This window comes from Pongo pygmaeus, chromosome 7, assembly GCF_028885625.2.
Source record: "Pongo pygmaeus isolate AG05252 chromosome 7, NHGRI_mPonPyg2-v2.0_pri, whole genome shotgun sequence".
Taxonomy (NCBI): domain Eukaryota; kingdom Metazoa; phylum Chordata; class Mammalia; order Primates; family Hominidae; genus Pongo; species Pongo pygmaeus.
Genome location: NC_072380.2, coordinates 3146444 through 3166077, shown reverse-complemented (window position 1 = coordinate 3166077; position 19634 = coordinate 3146444). Strand labels below are relative to the sequence as shown.

The 19634-nt window shown below is 39.0% G+C and overlaps 1 protein-coding gene across 1 annotated transcript in view; it reads left to right on the top strand.

Annotated features, from left to right (window-relative positions):
* CSMD1 (CUB and Sushi multiple domains 1) overlaps positions 1–19634 on the top strand; it is a 2090911-nt gene that overhangs the window by 1837228 nt on the left and 234049 nt on the right. The window contains exon 37 of the mRNA XM_054498773.1: positions 12768–12872. Coding sequence (XP_054354748.1) covers positions 12768–12872 — 105 coding nt within the window. The remainder of the gene's footprint in view (positions 1–12767; positions 12873–19634) is intronic.

Below are 19634 nucleotides of genomic sequence, written 5' to 3'. Positions count from 1 at the left end.
ACAAATGTAGGCATTACCAGCAGAAAGCAGGAGACGGCAAAATTAAGACAGCTGCATGATGGATTAGCCAAAGTTAGCAGGGAAATGCCTTACTAATAATAATGAAAAAAAGAAGTGACCACGTTGCCTCTGTATGCATGAAAAATAACAACAGTCTCATTTTTATTAATTTCAGTTTTTGGAGTTAGCCAGGAGAAAATTTGAAAAAGTATGTTTTACATAAATACCACTGCAATGCAATTCTGATACTAATTTCCTGGAGTTAGCACGGAGTTTGTGCACTTCATGCTTCTGCACAGGACTCCCCTCTGACATCAGCTGCAAGCCCTCCGGCCTCCCAGGCCACCTGCACTCTGACCAACTGGCTACAAATTTAGGGGGTCCATGGTCCCTTCAATTTTTGATAGTTCCCTAGAGTACCTCACAGAACTTGAGAAAGCGATGGACTTATACATGTGATTAAGACTATATTATAAAGGAGACAAACCAGGGCCGGCCAAATGAAGAGACTCGTAGGGTGACATCTGGGAAGGTCCCAAACAGGAAGCCTCTGTGTCCTCAGGAACTTCCAGCACATTGAAGTGCATTGTCACCTGAGCTTTGGTGCCAGAGTTTTTACAGGGTTTTGCTTACACAGGCAAGATTGATTGAATTATTGGCTACAGGGTTGAACTTAACCTCCAGCTCCCTTCCCTGCCCAGGGGTTGGGAGGTTGGGCTGATATCACATGGCTCAAAGCCTTGACCCTCTAATCCTATTATTGATCTTTCCAGCATGCCCAGCCCCCTTCCTGAGTTACCATAATCATCATCATCACAATCACCATAAACAGTGTGGTGTGAGAAGCTCCTCCATGGACCACAAAGGCACTCCTGCCACCTGGGAAATTCCAAGGGCTTAGAGTTTGCCTCCTGGATATCAGGGATAAAGACTAGAAAAATTCTTTGTTACATAACAACTATATATCAATGATGTGAGCAGAATTTATACTTTTTTTTCTTCTTCATATTTCTGAGATGTAACATATACAAGGAAGAAAAATACTTATGATAAAATACTGAGAAAATACAGGTTAAAATACAGGTGTTAGCCTTATAACCTTTTAATCTTTTCTCATAATATTTGATTTTCATCACAATATTTTAGGATACGTGTTGGCTTCAGTGGTTGTGGTGGCTCCTGTCTGCAATCCCAGCACTTTAGGAGGCCAAGATGGGAGAACTGCTTGAGCCCAGGAGTTTGAGAACAGCCTGGGCAACATAACAAAACACTATCTCTACAAAAGACTTTTTTTTTTTTAAGTTGGCCAAGCACACACCTGTAGTCCCAGCTACTCGGGAGGCTGAGGTGGGAGAATTGCCTGAATCCAGGAGGCAGAGGCTGCAGTGAGCCAAGATCGTGCCACCGCACTCCAGCCTGGGCAACAGAGTGAGATTCTATCTTAAAAAAAAAAAATTGTCTCATACAAATAGTTATGAAATATTTAGTTTGTTGCTTTCAATTTCCTTAGTAAAAAGAATTCAAAGATGCAAATGTTTTAGAAATCTAAGTTAAATAAAATATGAATGGACAAATAACACTACTATCAAATAAAAAAATTTAATAACTATTACATGAAGATGTATATCCAGTTTAAAATAATGTGATTAGGTCTAACAACATAAAATACCATTGTTTTCTGTAATAAATCTATAAGAGAGTCAGACTGATAAAATGTTTTCATATTTTATATCTAAAACTAATTCTATTAAAGAATATACATATAGGTACAATATCACAAGTGCAGATGTTCTGAAGTTAAACAGACCACTCAGTTTTCATGGTTTAACATTTAAGCATTTATATAGTTTTGAGAGGCCTTGGAGATGTCTGATATATGAGTGGTTTATAGTTGTTCTAAGATGTTTTCACGTTTTAAGACAATGGTGTTTTTGTGAACGAGCCTTATCAACCACCCATCATCCTCGTCTCAGCTGCTTTCTGTCCTTGTCCCCTATGCATATTGTGGGGAAAATATGAGAAGAACCATGTTCACAAATTAGGAATGTTTTTCTTTAGGGTTGTGGCCATTGTGAATATCAAGTCCATTTGTATATTCACTCGGAAAGAATAATCAAGAAGACTTCCTAATTTAACTCTGATATAATGGTCGATGTTCTGAAGTGGCAGTAGAGAAGGGAACACTCATGCTCTGTATCTCTCCTGCGCAGTTTAGTCTGGAAACATCTGGCCCCTCTAGCTTTCACTTGTTGCTCCCCAGGTGAAGAGGAATGAGTGCTCTGGCTGGTGAGGGCCAACCAGAATGAAGGGATGATACGTTCATCTGGTTGTGTGTCTAAAGATTGTCTTTACTCAGTCACTGAGTAAATCATTATAATCACATATATATTATATATATAATTATATGTATAATCTATGACATATATAATATATGATATATAATATATGATATATGATATAATATATGACACATATATGATATATATGATATATTATATGAAAATATATATTTATATATCATATATCATATAATATATAATTATATGTCATATAATTTATATGACATGTATTATATATTCATGTATATTATATATTATTATATAACATATTATTATGTATTAATATATAATATGTAGTATATTTATATATTATTTATTATATATGTTTTGTTTTTTTTTTAATGAGACAGAATTTCTCTCTTGTTGCCCAAGTTGGAGTGTAATGGCATGATCTCGGCTCACTGCAACCTCCGCCTTCTGGGTTCAAGCGATTCTCCTGCTTCAGCCTCCCAAGTAGCTGGTATTACAGGCATGTGCTACACGCCCAGCTAATTTTGTGTTTTTAGTAGAGACAGGGTTTCTCCATGTTGGTCAGGTTGGTTTCGAACTCCTGACCTCAGGTGATCCACTTGCCTCTGCCTCCCAAAGTGCTGGGATTACAGGCATGAACCACTGTGCCTGGCCTAAAATCATTATTTCTAGTCCCTCTTTTGCCTCTATTCTCCTAATAACAGCCAAAGCAGACCCGTTGTTCTCTTTCCTTATGTTTCAGCTGAGACCAGGTATCTAAGAGGGGCTTCCTTCCTTCTTTGCCTCTGCCACCTTTCAGGTCACAATTTTTGGAGGTTGACTTTATAGTTCTGCTGTTCTCTCTCAATACCTCATTCCTTTCCTGTGTACCACAAGTCATAAGGCCCAAGGTCTAATGATGAAAATAGCAAAGGAAACAGTGGTCTCAGGCTTCATGTGTTCACCCCACACAAGTTTTCCAAAGCCCAGCCTCCTTTTCTTTTGAGGACTACATGGCATTTGTCCCAATTTAGAAAGCAGAACTTCCTTTTGCTTCTGGCTGTGCATCTTTTCTTTATTTACTCTGGGCCAGGCTTCTGGAAGTGTGAAGAATAAGTGGCTCTTTTGGCACAAACAGGATTTGCTTATAGTTTGTGTTAACATTGTCAGGGGTGGAATGAATGTGAAAATGGAAATGACAAAGGCTAGGATGGGCCTGTTTGCACTGGATTTGAATTAGGGATATTGGGGTGAACACATGGTTTGAATTAGGGATATTGGGGCGAATGCATGGTTTTAGTATATATATAGCTATAGACTTAAATATAGTGTATATGTGTGTATGTACATATTTTATTTTCTACCTCTGTCTTTTGAGAGATATGAAACAACAGCCCAGTAGAACCCAAATTCTGCTTTCTAACTACCCTTCTAAACACCATTCTCCCATTAAAGGAACCAGCACTTCTTGGATAAATACTGACTACAAAGCTGTGGTAGGAATAAATCGAGATAAACCATTTGGTATGAAATAGACCTTTATGATCTGCATAGCAGCTCATGCATATCCCAGCACATTGGGAAGCCAAGGCGGAAGGATGACTTGAGGCCAGGGGTTTGAGACTAGTCTCAGCAACATAGCAAGACCTCATCTCTATAAAAAACAGAAAAAATGAGCCAGGCCTGGTGGCGTGCATCTGTAGTCCCAGCTACTCAGGAGGCTGATGTGGGAGGATGTCTTGAGCCCAAGAGTTCAAGGCTGTAGTGAGCTGTGAACGCACCACTGCACTCCAGCCTGGGTGACTGAGTGAGACCTGTCTCTAAAAAAACAACAACGACAACAAAAATAGAAATTTATAACTTTATAATGACAAAATTAAATTAGTGAATTAATAAAATGAATGAAAATTAAAGCTTTCCGTGGCTGAAGAATACCAGCTCATAAGTGGAGAAGGGTGAATGTCATCGTCAGGCAGTCCTTCTCATGATGGTCTCAGGCTGGAACGTCAGGACACATCAAGCTAGTGGGTGAAGTGTTGATGAGAAACAGGATAGACTGGATTAAGAAAATGTGGCACATATACACCATGGAATACTATGCAGCCATAAAAAGTGATGAGTTCATGTCCTTTGTAGGGACATGGATGAAATTGGAAATCATCATTCTCAGTAAACTATCTCAAGGACAAAAAACCAAACGCCGCATGTTCTCACTCATAGGTGGGAATTGAACAGTGAGAACACATGGACACAGGAAGAGGAACATCACACTCTGGGGACTGTTGTGGGGTGGGGGGAGGGGGGAGGGATAGCATTAGGAGATATACCTAATACTAAATGACGAGTTAATGGGTGCAGCACACTAGCATGGCACATGTATACATATGTAACTAACCTGCACATTGTGGACATGTAACCTAAAACTTAAAGTATAATAATAATAAAATAAAAATAAAAAAGAGAAACAGGACTCTCTCATCATCCCTGTGCCTCTCCCCCGTGAATCCTAAGTCATGACAAGGAGTAAAAAGTCACCTTCAACTTGGAGGGGTCTGACAGACACCTCTCTCACCAAGTGATACAAGATCTTCAAGAATGGGCTGTTGTATGCATTGGTATACAGAGAAACTGACTCTCAAAAAGAAGAAGGAGAAGGGGGAAGGAGGAAGGAAGAAGGGAGAAGGAGGAGGAAGGAGGAAGGAGGAAGAAGAAAGGAGGAAGGAAGAAGGAGCAGCAGCAGCAGTTTGAATTATTGTGTCACGTTGCAATTGCTGTGGCATAAATACTCCCAGCACAGCTGATGGCAAGCGGCTGATATGAATTCACAGTGGTGCTGAGCGGTGTCAGGAAGTGATGCTGGAATCAGCATCTGTGAACCCGCATGGGGCCGGCCCCCTCCCACCACAGGGAGCTCAGCAGTAAGAAGCCCTCGGAAGAATGCAGCACCCACTTTCTATTCTTGCCCCAAATGCATGGCCTCATATAATCACACAGAGCATCAGACAAACGCAAATTTAAAAAAAAATCCCACAAAAGAACTTGCTTATTATTTTTTTCCAAAAGTGTTAAGTTCATGAAAGGCAGGGAAAGACCAGAGAACTCTTCCAGACTAAAGAAAATGGAGGGTTTAACACAGGATGCCCTGAGTGATTCCAGTAGAGTCCTGTCCTCTCCAAGCCCTGAGGGCAGATGGATGGAATTTAAAGGAGGTCAGCGGATGGCATGTCATATCTATGTTACATTTTTGATTTAGAGAACTGCTTTGTTTTAAAAAAAGTGGACACTGGTTTTTTTATGAGAAATGAGTCATCATGCTTGTAACTTGCTCTTAAATCATTTAGAATAAAATAATTTTACACATACACATATAGACATAACAATTCTATCTATAGAGAGATAGTGGATGTTTCAGTTTTATTATACTACATTTGCAACTTTTCTTTAAGTTAGAAATTATTTCTAAAGTTTTAGAATGAATTTTTAAGAAACATTTTATATGGAGAAATGACAAGTCAGCCATAAAGTTTGAATGTGTTAAAGCGTTATCAATATTTAAACTTTTTTGTAATTATAATATTTTAAAAATGTTTATAAAGGAGATATTAAACCATTTAAAACATTAGTTATTGAATAAAAACAAGAGTGAGTAGTCGTAAGAGGTACATATTTCAGAAAAAATGATTGATATCAATCATTTAAACTTTTTTTGTAATTATGATATTTTAAAAATGTTTATAAAGGAGATATTAAACCATTTAAAACGTTAGTTATTGAATAAAAACAAGAGTGAGTAGTTGTAAGAGGTACATATTTCAGAAAAAATTATTGATATCAATCATTCAATGTTTTAGTATTTTATTTCCATTTGGAGAAGCATATGTATGTAGGTCTTTTATTGCAAGCCACTTAACATCATTTTTTGGAAATAGGTTATAAATTATAAATGAATAAAATAGAACAAAATACATACAATTTTGTGGCTGACAATGTTAAAGAGAGGTAAATATCACCATGCTGAGAGGAGAACCTCCAGGGACTATCATTTGATTTCTTTTTCCTCTGTTATGTATTGTTCTATCTAGGCCACAGTAAAACTATATGATCAAAAACATTCTGCCTATGGCACCCTTTTAAAAAATCACTCCCTTGAATTTTGTGCAGGGGCATAAGCTCCTTCTGATAGGCCATTCTGAGAAGATCCCAGCATTGAAGCCACTGCAGGAAAGTGCCCTCTGCAGCCGTGCCTGGGTGCCCAGCCCAGCATCGTGCTCCCAGCCTCCCCTGGCTGGAGGGTTCCCGCTTCTCCTGTGTGCCACCAGGGCACCAAGATCTCACATTATTCATAGGATAGCAAATGATTCTCTTTCATAACAGGAGTGCAAACAGGGCTGTCATTCATGGACCTGCTTGCTGAATTAACAGTCACTGTTAGAGGGGCCTGATGATTCACAAAGCGTGTTCAAATGCACAGCTCACTTGTTACACACACACAAGAAACTTGTGATGATCTTTCCTTTATAGAACTGGAACATGCCACAGCATTTTCAGTGACTTGGAGGGACAGAAGTAAATGGCATCAGAAGTAGGTTTTCCTCCAGACATCATATGTTCTCACAGATATGTGGGAGCTAAGCTATGAGGACACAAAGGCATAAGAATGATAAAATGGACTTTCGGGACTTGGAGGGAAGAGTGGGAGAGGGGTGAGGGATAAAAGAGAACAAATAAGGTGCAGCGTATACTGCTCAGGTGATGGGTGCACCGACATCTCACAAGTCACCACTAAAGAGCTTATTCATGTAACCATATACCACCTGCACCCCAATAACTTATGGAAAATTTTTTAAAACAAGAAGTAGATTTTTCTGATGCCACTGTAATACGTCCAGAGAAGATGAACAAAAAAGTCAAACAGGCTGGGCACGGTGGCTCACGTCTGTAATCCCAGCATTTTGGGAAGCTGAGGAGGGCGGATCACAAGGTCAGGAGATTGAGACCATCCTGGCCAACATGGTGAAACCCCATCTCTACTAAAAATACAATAGGTAGCCGGGCGTGGTGGCACATGACTGTAATCCCAGCTACTCAGGAGGCTGAGGCAGAAGAATCACTTGAACCAGGGAGTGAGAGGTTGCAGTGAGCCGAGATCACGACACTGCACTCCAGCCTGGTGACAGAGTGAGACTCCGTCTCAAAAAAAAAGGTCAAACAATGTGTATGGAATACCTGTATGGGAGATGACTATGCTGGGGGCTGGAGGACATTAAATAAATTTTAAAATGTAAAAGCTGGAGTCTCATATCCCAATGAGGGTACAATTGAAAAAACTGTACCAAGCATGAAACATTGTATGAGAAGTGAAACTGAGCTGATGCTCCTGTCATTGGTAGGTGGAAAGTGGAGAAGAAACATATTTTTAAAAGGATTTATAGTTAGTTAAATTGATTTAATGGGGTGGAAAAAGTAACTGATTATACATGTAAAACAGTCAAAAAGTAGTGCAGATGATATAATGAAAATTTATTTGGATAAATTAGATCTATAGTAATATATTGTTCTTTCTACAAATATTATCCAAAAATACAAAAGTAATGCAATAGTGAGAGGACAACAAACATCATGGAAATTGAATAGAACAGGTAAAAAATCAATGTTTTAGTGGATGTCCCTTCATAGTAAAAAGGGCTCTGAGTCGGGCCAATGAGCAGGTGCAGCTGACACTCCTTCCGCTTCTTGCTTCCTTCATCCTCCCTCACTGGTCTCTCTCCAAGGCTTTGGGTGTGCCCTGTTTTCAGCTGCACAACCAACACTTCGCTTCTTGTAGAGGCTGTGGAAAGGAGAGAAGGTATAGTTTAGGCAGATTAATTTTCTCTTTGGAAACACACCAGGTTATTCGCTTTGCAACCACCCCTCATCTTTCCTTCATTACCTGTTACATAGTTTACAGTAACTCCTCTTCATCATGTTTGTGCTGATCAGCAAGGAGAGGTTTATAGTTTGTTACCCCATGACTTTTTAGTTAAAAATATTATGTATATATTTATTTATTATGTATCTACTTATCTGTCTGCCTGTCTATGAAATCAACATCAAAAAGCAAGAGAGTTATATCGGCAAACACTTCATAAGTGTTTATCATTCAACACACACAGTGCTCTTACAGTGAATTACGCACTAGGGATTCAGGCTTAAAATGACCCCACCTCTCAGAGAAAATACCCACCTTGGCAGCCAGGGAAAACAGATGGAGGAATAGACCCCAAATCTCAGGCAGGATCTCTACCTTCACAAGGCTCAAAGAGTGTGCACACACACAAACACACATGCACGCCATTAGTAAGGAGAACATGTGGAGTTCTCTTTTCTCTCCTTTCTCACTGTTCTTCTTCCAACATATTGCAGTAGCAGCTTCAGTACTGATTGGCCAAAGTTTACTCCTTAAGGCACATGTTTATACTATGGTGAACCTTTGTAAGCCCAACAGAAGATTGTTAGCCCAAGACCAAGAAGTCCTTACCGTGTCTTCAGATTATACCTGACAAAAACTGCTTTTGCATTTCTAGCAGTGTATTTTACTGGGACCTTATTTCAACTCATTCCACTGGTATTTTTCCAAGCCTCATTCCAGGAGAGAGCCAGGTGTTCATACCTTGGGTCTAAAAGCAACAGGTGTTCATACCTGTGGGTAGACCCCCTCCTGGATTTAGTCTTTCAAAAGGCTGAGCTTTGGAAAGCAGAGAGGACAGTGGTGAAGGCGGATGTTGAAGGAGTTGAAGTGACTGACAAGAGGAAAGTGATGGCATTTCCCAGGCCTGGGTGTCCTCTAGGAAATTAAGATATAATTGAATTCCTTGCAGGACCACAGGGATGTGACTGGACCTTGAAAACAAAGTGGTAGCCTGATGCACTTAGGCTAGATTTTGGACCGGGGACGTGTCAAAGAGCATTCTATCAAAGGTGTGCACAAAAACATGAAACTGCTAAAATTCAAGGGTCTGATTGAGGTTGGAGAATGAGCTTATGTGAAGTAAGGAGTCAAGGACCCAAAAGTCTGAGACTATTGGCTATCCTGAGGCAGGAAAGGAATCCCCAGCCATGGTAAAGATTAAATTTCCCCATCTCCATAGGATGAGTTCTCAAAGCACGGTATAGATCAAGAAGTTGACCTAAAATTTTATTAAAAGACACATCGTATGCCCATGTATAGAAATAAAATGTGCAAGCGTTATTTAATTGTAAGCAGATTATTTTGTGTGAAGAACAAATGCGTAAGAAGAAGGCAAATATCCATTTTGAAGTTCAATTGATGGCTATTTCATTAGCCCAGGCAGGAGATGAATGTGGTAAGAGCAGAACGGAAGACAGATTAAAGCTGTAACAGTCATATTGTGCATGGCACCGTTGGTCTGCTCGTTTTCTTTAAGGATTTGATGAGGTTCAAGTCTTTCAGGCTCTGTCCTAATCAGGGAAGGTTCTGCTTTGCATGAAGTCAGAGAATAACTAGTATGTTTGGAAAATGGGTTAGTAGTTTATCTGGCTGATAAACACATGTTTATTGAATGAGTGAGCAGCTTAGTTTAGGAAATAAGTGGTTATATTTGAATGAATAGAAATAGGAAAGTCAAAGTGAATCAATCAAAGGAGAAAGAATGAACATCCCAGGCCTATGATATGGAGCATCTTGAAGCAAGAAAAAATGATTCTGAAAACCAAGTAACGATAAGAAGCTAGAAAAGCAAGCAGCAGTCAGGTCATGTAGGGTCTTTGGGCCAAATCAAGGAGTGTGAAATTTGGTCCTAAGATGATCAGGAATCTATGAGAATTTTAACATGTCTCATCATATATACATTTGTAAAGTGCTTTCTGACTGCTGAATGGAGAATGCATTGTATTAGGAAAAGATCAGGCTCAAAAAAACAAGTTAGAAGATTATTGCACTAATTCTGGTTAACATAAGGCTGCCTGCACCGGGGTGATTGTTGTGAAGATAATATGAAGTAAGTGAAATAATTTGGGAAAATATTTAGAATGCTCGCCAGTTAGGGCCTGATGACTGATTGGAGGGCAGTCCGGGGTCATGCAGAAGGAGGAAGCTTTGAATGTGATGACGTGGATGGATGCCGATGGTATTGTTAAGAAACAGTAGAGACCTACTCCATGTTTCAGGGATAGATATATTAGGTGTTAGAGACCTACTCGATGTTTCAGGGATAGATAGATTAGGCGTTCAGTTCGTGACGTGGATGGATGCCGATGGTATTGTTAAGAAACATTAGAGACCTACTCGATGTTTCAGGGATAGATAGACTAGGCGTTCAGTTCGTGACGTGGATGGATGCCGATGGTATTGTTAGGAAACATTAGAGACCTACTCGATGTTTCAGGGATAGATAGATTAGGCGTTAGAGTCCTACTCGATGTTTCAGGGATAGATAGATTAGGCGTTCAGTTCCTGACGTGGATGGGTGCCGATGGTATTGTTAAGAAACATTAGAGACCTACTCGATGTTTCAGGGATAGATAGATTAGGCGTTCAGTTCGTGACGTGGATGGATGCCGATGGTATTGTTAAGAAACATTAGAGACCTACTCGATGTTTCAGGGATAGATAGATTAGGCGTTCAGTTCGTGACGTGGATGGATGCCGATGGTATTGTTAAGAAACATTAGAGACCTACTCGATGTTTCAGGGATAGATAGACTAGGCGTTAGAGTCCTACTCGATGTTTCAGGGATAGATAGATTAGGCGTTCAGTTCTACACACATCGTGTTTAAAAAGCCTCTTATAGGCCAGGCGCAGCGGCTCAGGCTCAGGCCTGTAATTCCAGCACTTCGGGAGGCTGAGGCGGGCGGATCACGAGGACAGGAGATTGAGACCATCCTGGCTAACACGGTGAAACCCCTTCTCTACTAACAATACACACACACACACACACCCCTTCTTATAAAGACACACACACACCTTATAAAGAGACACACGTACACCCCTTCCTATAAAGAGAGACACACACACACACACACACCTTCTTATAAAGAGACAGCCAGAGTCCTTGCCTGGGGTCATTGGTCTGATCAAATCTCTCGGGGGCGGGGTGCAGTGGCTCACAGCTGTAATCCCAGCACTTTGGGAGGCCGAGGCAAGCAGATCACTTGAGGTCAAGAGTTCGAGACCAGCCTGGCCAACATGGTGAAACCCCAACTCTACTAAAAATACAAAAGTTAGCAGGACATGGTGGAGCATGCCTGTAATCTCAGCTACTTGGGAAGCTGAGGCAGGAGAATCACTTGAACCTGGGAGGCGGAGGTTGCAGTGAGCCAAGATTGCGCCATTACACTCCAGCCTGGGTGACACAGCGAGACTCCATCTAAAAAAATAAAATCTGTTGGGGAATATTGGATCGTTTAAGTAGTGAGCTAAGGATGATAGACAATCTTTTCAATAATGTTCATCTGTTTTGAATAATTATCAACTTATTTCTTTGATTTGTTATTTAAATGATCATTTCTCCCTTTATACACCAGTACTTGAACAATTTGTCTATACTGTGGTGATTTTTACACAATGGATATTTCTTTGACATCGAGTATGTATACACTTCTAATTTAGAGAATGATTTTACTAGAGTATTGAACATACACACATCAGGAAAAAAGTGACCTAAACTTGTCTATTATTTTTCCATATTATGATACATTCCACCAAAATGTCTCAAACTTCTGAGTGATGAACGATTTTCTTTTCCTCAGCACCTGCCAGCATTACTTCTTTCTTACCCTGGTCCTCGTTACCTGTATTGCACTTTCCAATCGGTTAGTTACTGTGATGCAGGCTAGAACATTTTAAGTGAAGAAATCATTCTAAGTAAAGAAAATGTTAGTTACTGTGATGCAGGCTAGAACATTTAAGTAAAGAAATCACTATGTCAAAATAGCCCTTTTCATGCATCTTTAGTTGAAATCATCAACAGATCCAGGGGAAACGTTACTCAGCATGAGTCACATAGGGATCAGGAAGAACATATATACATGATCAAAAGCAATGTCTTCTGAAGGATATCTCAGATCAGTATCCACCTGGTCCGACTGCTCCCTCAACCCTCATTACACTTGGCTGTTGAACTTTTCTTTCCTCTCTGTTCATGTCAAGTAAAAAAATAAATTTAATAAGCAGAAGATTACATGGATAAAATAATGCAAAAAAAACTCATGGTACAATAGGAGTTTTTGTACAATAGAAAGCACAAGAGAAAGGTGTCACATCGACTTGAGCAGGTCAGAGCAGACAATGGGTAACTTTTTATTGGACCTAGAAAAATAGAATGGCTGAATACGTAATAAAACCAATACTCAGATTAAATATGTGGCAATCAGACAAACTATAGGGATTTGTAAGCCTAATAAGTATCCTCATATGTTTTATATTTAGAAAAGTGAATGTATTTGTAGTGTTAAAATTCTATCTGCATTGTTTCTTACAGGCACCACGGTACCAGCGCTGCTGAACAGTACTTCCAACCAACTCTACCTGCATTTCCAATCTGACATTAGCGTGGCAGCTGCTGGTTTCCACCTGGAATACAAAAGTAAGGTCAACTCTTTCTGCATACAGCTTCCACTGTTATACTAGGTCATTTTTTTAAAGAAAAAATAAATCATGCTCTTATTAAACAGTGAAATATTATTGTTCTAAAACTATGTAAGACTTGCATGAAATTTAGTCTTATGAAATCTGGCTCTATGAAATACATAAGCCAGTTGCGGTGACTCATGCCTCTAATCCAACCATGTTGGCAGGAAGAGGTGGGCGGATCACCAGAGATCAGGTGTTCAAGACCAGCCTGTCCAACATGGAGAAACCCCATCTCTACTAAAAAATAATAATAATGCAAAAAAAAATTAGCTGGGCATGGTGACGGGCACCTGTAATCCCAGCTACCTAAGAGGCTGAGGCAGGAGAATCACCTGGGAGGCAGAGGTTGCCATGAGCCAAGATTGCACCACTGCACTCCAGCCTGGGTGACAGAGCGAGATGCCGTTTCAAAAACAAACAAACAAAAGAAATATACATTATGAGAGACAAATTAATGGGTAAATGTATAAGTTCAAATCTCGAGTAATTAGATATAACTGCTATAATTTCAGGTTGTTTGTATTAAAAAGCACAAAAATGAACCACCTGTAATATTAGTAGTATTTTATGAGTAATTAAAAAATACTCATATTAGCATCCCCCAGAAGGTGGACAATCCTAACTTCTGCCTAGATTATGGTCATAAGCCTCTTCTATTTCTAGTCTCAAAGGCAGTTAAAATAAGAATGAGCAGAGAGCTGCTGCTCCGGTGCCTGCATTTGTGTATTATTCATTTTAATTGGAGGAAGGCATCGCACAGTAGACTCTAACCTTTTAAAGATGGATGTGAGACTGAGTTAATAGTCTGATAAATGGAATGACAAAGGTCAAATTCACAAATCTTTTTTTGGCGTTTGATTATGCAGGTAAACCTTATAAAAGCGAAATAAGAATTTCCAATGAGAGTAAGGTTTATTTTAGGACCTGTTTTCAAGCACTAAAAATGTTTAACGTTGATATTCATCTCCTTTAATAAGCAGTTGCGAATAAGCAAATACATGGATAAGCTTTAATAAGTGATCTTTTGAATTGAGATAAACAGTTTGCTAGGATGTAAATGCATGCATATTTTTGAAAGGCCAGATTTCCAGCTGATGATAAATATTCTAAGCCAGGCACAAACCACAGGGCTATTTCACATTCTGGTTAAATTTTCCTGCTTATTATGGGCATTTGTCTGCAAGTTTATTTCAATTTATATGAACAGGACTACTTCAGTGACAGTGTAAAATGATACTGTGGATGTTACTTATGTAGGATGTGTCTGGAAAATCTGCTACTTTGATATACTTTGTGAATCTCTGTAGATAGAAAAACATAAGCCTTATTTATGATAGTATTTAAAAATTCACTAATAGTTTTGGGGGAGTTAGTATTGATGAATGCTCTTATCATTCTCAAAGTTATCCTTTAGCATCTGGGTTTTTATTCCTTTGCCTTGGAAAGAGGTGCTAGTGAAATAATTCATCTATGCTTATTATTATATACAGTGAGATATGCACTTACCTGGGCTTCAGCCCCATCAGTATAATTATCTACATTTCTCTTTATTCCTAGACAGTATCATTCATTAAAAAAGAGAGACTAACGTATTTCTCATTCAGATGAACTTTGAGAATCCAAGCTTTTGTTTAATTATTTAATGTATTTTTTAATTGGGCTAAACGTAATGCTACATTTTTGTTTGTTATTTTCTTTTTCAAGTGGTTGTTTTTTATGCTAACACCATTCTGATAGTTTATGCCATTCAATTCTTAAGAGGAACTCATTTCTCTGTTCTTATTCTTCATGCCAGAATTTGAAATATAGATTAGAGGCTGGGTGCGGTGGCTCACGCCTGTAATCCCAGCACTTTGGGAGGCCAAGGTGGGCACATCATGAGGTCAGGAGATCGAGACGGTCCTGGCTAACACGTTGAAACCCCATATCTACTAAAAATACAAAAAATTAGCCGGGCGTGGTGGTGGGAGCCTGTAGTCCCAGCTACTCAGGAGGCTGAGGCAGGAGAATGGCGTGAACCTGGGAGGCGGAGCTTGCAGTGAGCTGAGATCGCGCCACTGCACTCCAGCCTGGGCGACAGAGCAAGACTCCGTCTCAAAAAAAAAAAAAAAAATATATATATATATATATATGGATTATACAAAGTATTTGTAGAATTAACCTTACTACAATTAGCGTCAAATGGTATAAGGACTGTTGATGTAAATAGCCAAAAGATTTTCTGATAGCTTAAATTTGTTGACATATTTTTGCATTTATTTTAAGATATGGACTGCCAATCTACAAATCTCTAAATTCAGATTTTTCAGCAAAGTTTATGTCCATGAAATAAAAATGGGAAAAAAAGTAGGCACTTACTCTATGCCAGGTCTTGCTCTAAACTTGTTACCATTTTTTACTTATTTGTCCTTAGAACAGCCCTATATTTTTGAAGTCTGCTCAGTTTTTCCAAATGAAGAAACATAGCATAGAGCATTTTTAGCCTTCCTGAGTCCTAGCCACACTGTTAATAACAGATGGCATGCAGAGGCAGGCATGAGAAGTGCATTTTATTATGAATACCATTTACTGAGCACCTTGCGAGGTATCCAGACTACGCTACCAGGAACGTGATGTACAGATGGCTGTTTTACAAACAATGACACCAAAGGTCAGTGCTCTCTGAAAAATGTCTGGAGGATCAAGGAGCTTGTGAGTCCATACTGAGGATCAAGTTTGCCTGGTTCTAAAACCTGTGCCATTAAGGCTTATCTACATCTACTTCCATCTCAGGAGTTCTTTTCTCATGTAGAAATGAAAACTAGGCACCCTTAACCATAGTACATCCAAATGGACACTGGTGGAAATTTCTCAAACAAAAACCAAACACTTATATTTGAAAGATGGGCTGTAAAATAGTAATGGTAGCAAAAGCAGTTCCAAGAAGGTCTGGTTTAATGTATACGATCTAGATTTTTTGTGATCTTACAGAATCCTCTGGTTTAATGTATATGATCTAGATTCTCTGTGATCTCACAGAATCCTCTGGTTTAATGTATACGATCTAGATTCTCGGGGATCTTCCAGAACCCTCTGGTTTAATGTATACGATCTAGATTTTTTGTGATCTTACAGAATCCTCTGGTTTAATGTATACGATCTAGATTCTCTGTGATCTCACAGAATCCTCTGGTTTAATGTATACGATCTAGATTCTCAGGGATCTCACAGAACCCTCTGGTTTAATGTATACGATCTAGATTCTCAGGGATCTCACAGAACCCTCTGGTTTAATGTATACGATCTAGATTCTCTGTGATCTTACAGAACCCTCTGGTTTAATGTATATGATCTAGATTCTCTGTGATCTTACAGAACCCTCTGGTTTAATGTATACGATCTAGATTCTCAGGGATCTTACAGAATCCTCTGGTTTAATGTATATGATCTAGATTCTCAGGGATCTTACAGAATCCTCTGGTTTTATGTATACAATCTAGATTCTCTGTGATCTTACAGAATCCAAGTAAAAGCTCAAAAAGACCAGCATCTTTGAATTATTAATATATTCTATAGCCATTTAGTCTTTGTCCACGTTATTTAACTTCACTGGACATTTGAAAATTAACACAAGTGTCACTCTTGCTCTGCATTCTTTTCTAAAGAAAACCAAGGAAACCAAGACAAAACACATATCTAGATATCTTAGAGCGCAACTGTGTGAACGGTGATAATATTGGTTTATCCTAGAAATTACAAAGCCTGACCTCAAGGTGTACAGGATGGATCTTACTGCTGGGCAACAAGGTGGCAGTGACTGTTATTGAACTCAGTATTGATCTGGTGGAAGCTGGTGGGAGAAACAACGAGATTGAACACACGGGCCCTGAGACTGGAGTGTTTCTATTTACCCCATCTGTTTTTGTATTATTTCTTCCCACATTCTCTGACAGATTTTGGTGTAATTAAGTATTTTTATTGCCCCAGTTATCCCTATTATGGGCTTATTAGGTAAGACTTTTTAATATTGTAATGGTCTCCTGGAGATTGAAACACACCTTTTATAGAGCACAGCTTACCTTCAAATAATCTTACGTCACTTTATGTATAATATGAGAACCTGAAATGACAGGTTTCGCTGCACCCCTGCAGTGGTTTAAGGTTTGTGTTTCCTAAGAGCAAAGCTTCAGGGACATGCGTGGTGTTTCACGCCCTTCTCGTCACAGAGCCTCCGCAGTGGGGGCTGGGAGAGCTCTTTCTGGGCTCCAGCTGTGCCCCTAGCCTTTCTCATAGTCCCCTGATAGAGGCCTGTGGATGGAAGGGCACACTCCCCATGCGTCTGGGCCCGGAGCCACACAAGGCCCAGGCTCCACTTGCGGCAGTTGGTGTATATTAAGCTGATGGTTCTTTTCTGGTCGCCTTTCCCCATTGTTTTGCTGCACACATAGCATGTGGGTCTCGTCTCTTCTGGGGGAGTTTGTCCTTTAGAAATGAGGTCACCAAGCCAGGCATGGTTGCTCATGCTTATAATCCAAGCACTTTGGGAGGCTGTGGTGAGTGGATCACTTGAGCCCAGAAGCTCAAGACCAGCCTGGGCAACATGGCAAAACCTCATCTCTATAAAAACTACAAAAATTAGCCAGGCATGGTGGCCTCACCTGTAGTCCCAGCTACACAGGAGGCTGAGGTGGGATGATCAGTTGAGCCCAGGAGGCCGGGGCTACAGACAGCCATGATTGCACCACTGCACTCTAGCCTGGGAGACAGAGCAAGACCCTGTCTCCAAAAAAAAAAGAAGAAAAAGAAAAAGAAAGAAAAGGAAATAAGGTCACCAGAGTACCTGCCACGCAGCTCCCTGATGGGTTCAAGAAAAGCTATCATTTTATACTTCAGTATTTTTACATTGTTAATGTGGGAGGGATGTTTTATTTTGCAGATTTCTACATCCCAAGTGGATGGGATTTTTACATTGTTCTAGTTCACGGGGTTTTACAATTTAAGGATCTGAAAATTTCTCTAGTAGGTTTTAAAATTACTCTAGAGATTTTAAGGGTCTTAGGGGTTTGAAAATTGCCCTAGTTCAAAGATAGTTATACCAATACTAAAATATTTTTTAGGTTAACCGTGGAGAAGTTTTTTTTGAATGCACACTTTTTAATGAACTCTATCTATCTGTCCCCCACATAACTTTAATATAGTGATGGATTTCATCATAACTGTGAAAACATTCAGAGATGTTCACAGATAAATTATAGAATTAAATTTAATGTATATTCTTATTAAAGATTAATTATTAGCAGAATAGTTCCCTCTAATTAAGAATTGCTTTCCATTTAGAGATTGCTTACAATAGAAACTATTTTGATTTTAATATATAATAATCCTTGTTTAATAATCATATTTTTCACTTTCAGGCCTTCTTCACTAAATTTGACTATTATTATGATTCAGCTTATATGTGTTTCTGTCTTTCCAAATTATTTCTAATTTAGCTTACTTCTAACAAGACAGTGAAACATTCAATACCTCATCTAATGACATCTATCCAAAATTAATATCCTAAACCTAATCGGTATGTTTGAACTCAAGCAAAAGACTGCTGCAGTTATCCTAGCTTCTTTAGTGTTAATGTAGCTTCTTTAGTGTTAATGTATGCCACTGAGTCAAAATAGCTCCAAAGTAATTCTATGTAAGCTTTTTATTTCACTGCTTTTCTTAAAAGGTTACTTTTTCTCCTAATTGACATTCACTACTAGGAAACCCAGTGAAGTTTAACAAAATATGTTTAGAATCCATAAGATATAATATTAAGATATTCTGCAAAGCAAATTTAAGTTACCCTTTCTTAAATAGTAGCCCAGCAGTAGACATGGTCCAGTGTGGAAGCCATGCTCCCACGTCTAAAGCTCTGCTCGTAGATACAGAAGGCTGTGCAGAGGGAACAGGGCGTCAAACATGAAACCCGTGGCAAAGGCAACCTCAGGAAGGGAGGGAGGGAGGGAGGAAAAAAAGGAAGGAAGGAAGGAAGGGAGAGAGGGAGGGAGGGAAGAAGGAAGGAAGGGAGAGAGGGAGGGAGGGAAGAAGGAAGGAAGGAAGGAAAAAAGGCAGGCAGGCAGGAAGGAAGGGAAAAGAAGCAAGGAAGGAAAGAAGGGAGGGAGGAAGGGAGGGAGGAAGGGAGGAAGGGAGGGATGAAAGAAAGGAAAGAAGGAAGTAGAAGTAGAAAATCCTGATAGAAAAGTTGCAGTATCACATTTACAATATATTCTGAATAAGGTAGGAGTTTGAATCAGTGATTTGTGGTTATGAGGAAAAAAGAGGTAACTGGAAGAAAACAAATATAACAACTCTTTCATTATTTGAATTGACGCTATTTCTTTATCAGGTGGGAGTAAAATTGAGACATTGTTTCTACATTTTTAGTATAGTTGAAAGTTCAAAGTATTACTTTTCTTTAGTCAAATGATTTTTATCATTATAAGCTAAACATAAATATTTTACTATTGTACCTGGTTTGATTCACACTTTTATATTTTGCAATTATTAACATACGTAGATAATTTTGTGATATAGTACTACTATTTCAAAGGCACTGAGTTCAAAACTTATACATGATTAAGTCATTCTTGCATGTATTTATATAATTGGTAGTTAGGTATATAGTGAAAAAATATGTCATGAACAAATAAGATCTCACTCAAAAAATACATAGTCAAACATGTAAAAAATAAGAATATCT